General features: G+C 61.2%; 1 protein-coding gene across 1 annotated transcript in view; it reads right to left on the bottom strand.

Moving 5' to 3' along the window:
* EMH_0001590 (uncharacterized protein) overlaps positions 1–1,343 on the bottom strand; it is a gene marked incomplete at both ends in the record, with an annotated part of 3,543 nt that overhangs the window by 1,628 nt on the left and 572 nt on the right. The window contains 2 exons of the mRNA XM_013495627.1: positions 76–1,229; positions 1,323–1,343. Coding sequence (XP_013351081.1) covers positions 76–1,229; positions 1,323–1,343 — 1,175 coding nt within the window. The remainder of the gene's footprint in view (positions 1–75; positions 1,230–1,322) is intronic.

Below are 1,343 nucleotides of genomic sequence, written 5' to 3'. Positions count from 1 at the left end.
CACACAGAGCAGCAGCACCGCCTGCTGCTGCAGCAGCAACTGCAGCAGCTGCTGCTGCTACAGACATGCATGGACGGGCAGCGTCATGCACCACTACATACACATTGCTTGGCTGCTGCTGCTGCTGCTGCTGCTGCTGCTGCTCTGGTTGTTGCTGCTGCTGGTTCTGCTGCTGCTGCTGCTGCTGCTGCTGCGTGAGAGCATGCAGGAAGTAAAGCGCTCGCTGTCTGCGGGCTTCCGGCGTGTTGGCGCTACCACCGAGCTGCTGCTGCTGCTGCTGCTGCTGCTGCTGCTGCTGCTGCTGCTGCTGCGGCTCCTGCTGCTGCTGCTCCCCTTGCTGCTGCTGCTGCTGCTGCTGCTGCTGCTGCTGCTGCTGTATAAGATGCATGCACAAGGCTTCTAGGCCGAGCCACACCGACTCAAAGCGCTCACCTCCTGGCTCTGCGAATATGAATTCACATACTTGCTGCTGCTGCTGCTGCTGCTGTTGCTGCTGCTGCTGCTGCTGCTGTTGCTGCTGCTGCTGCTGCTGCTGCTGAAATCTCTTAAATAGAGGGTAGAATCTGTGTCTGTATTTGGGGGGTACCAGCAGAACCATGACGTGGGGGCCCCCTGGGGCCCCCATGTTGTTGCTGCATCCTGCGTTGCTGCTGCTGCTGCTGCTGCTGCTGCTGCTGCTGCTGCTGCTGCTGCTGCTGCTGCTGATGAAAGACAAGAGCTTTGCTGCTGAGATAGAAGCAGCATCCGCCCCCTGCAGCAGCAAACGAAACTGCTTCGGTTGGGGGCCCCCACAGCGGCGCCCGAGGCCCCCTGCTAGCAGCAACACACCCAGGCGGATGCCACCTGCTGCTGCTGCTGCTGCTGCTGCTGCTGGCGCTGCTGCTGGTTCTGCTGCTGCTGGAGTTGCTGCTGCGGGTTGTTGTCGTGCTGCTGCTGCTGCAACTGATGATGGTGATGCACAGGTAGGGGATGCTGCTGCTGCTGCTGCTGTTGTTGTTGCTGCTGTTGCTGTTGTTGCTGCTGCTGCTGCATCTGTTGGTGTAGCCAGGATCGTTCGTGCTGCTGCTGTTGCTGCTGCCCCCGAAGTTGCTGCAGCTGCTGCTGATGGTGGCGGCAATGCTGCTGCTGCTGCTGCTGCTGACCGATCGCTGCTGCTGCCGCTGCTGCTGCTGCTGCTGCTGCTGCTGCTAAGAAGCGATGAGGTGAGGGAGAGGCCCCTGCGCTCCCCCCTGGCGGCGACAGCAGAAGCAAACGGCAGCAGCAGCAGCTGCAGCAGCAACAGCAGCAGCAGCAGCAGCAGCAGCAGCGGTGCTGCAGCGGACCTTGATGCTGTAGACATATCT

The sequence above is a fragment of the Eimeria mitis genome, genomic scaffold (genome assembly GCF_000499745.2).
Source record: "Eimeria mitis Houghton genomic scaffold, Emh_scaff167, whole genome shotgun sequence".
Classification (NCBI taxonomy): Eukaryota; Apicomplexa; class Conoidasida; order Eucoccidiorida; family Eimeriidae; genus Eimeria; species Eimeria mitis.
Note: the sequence above shows the minus strand (reverse complement) of the source record. Positions and strands in the feature narration are given on the sequence as shown.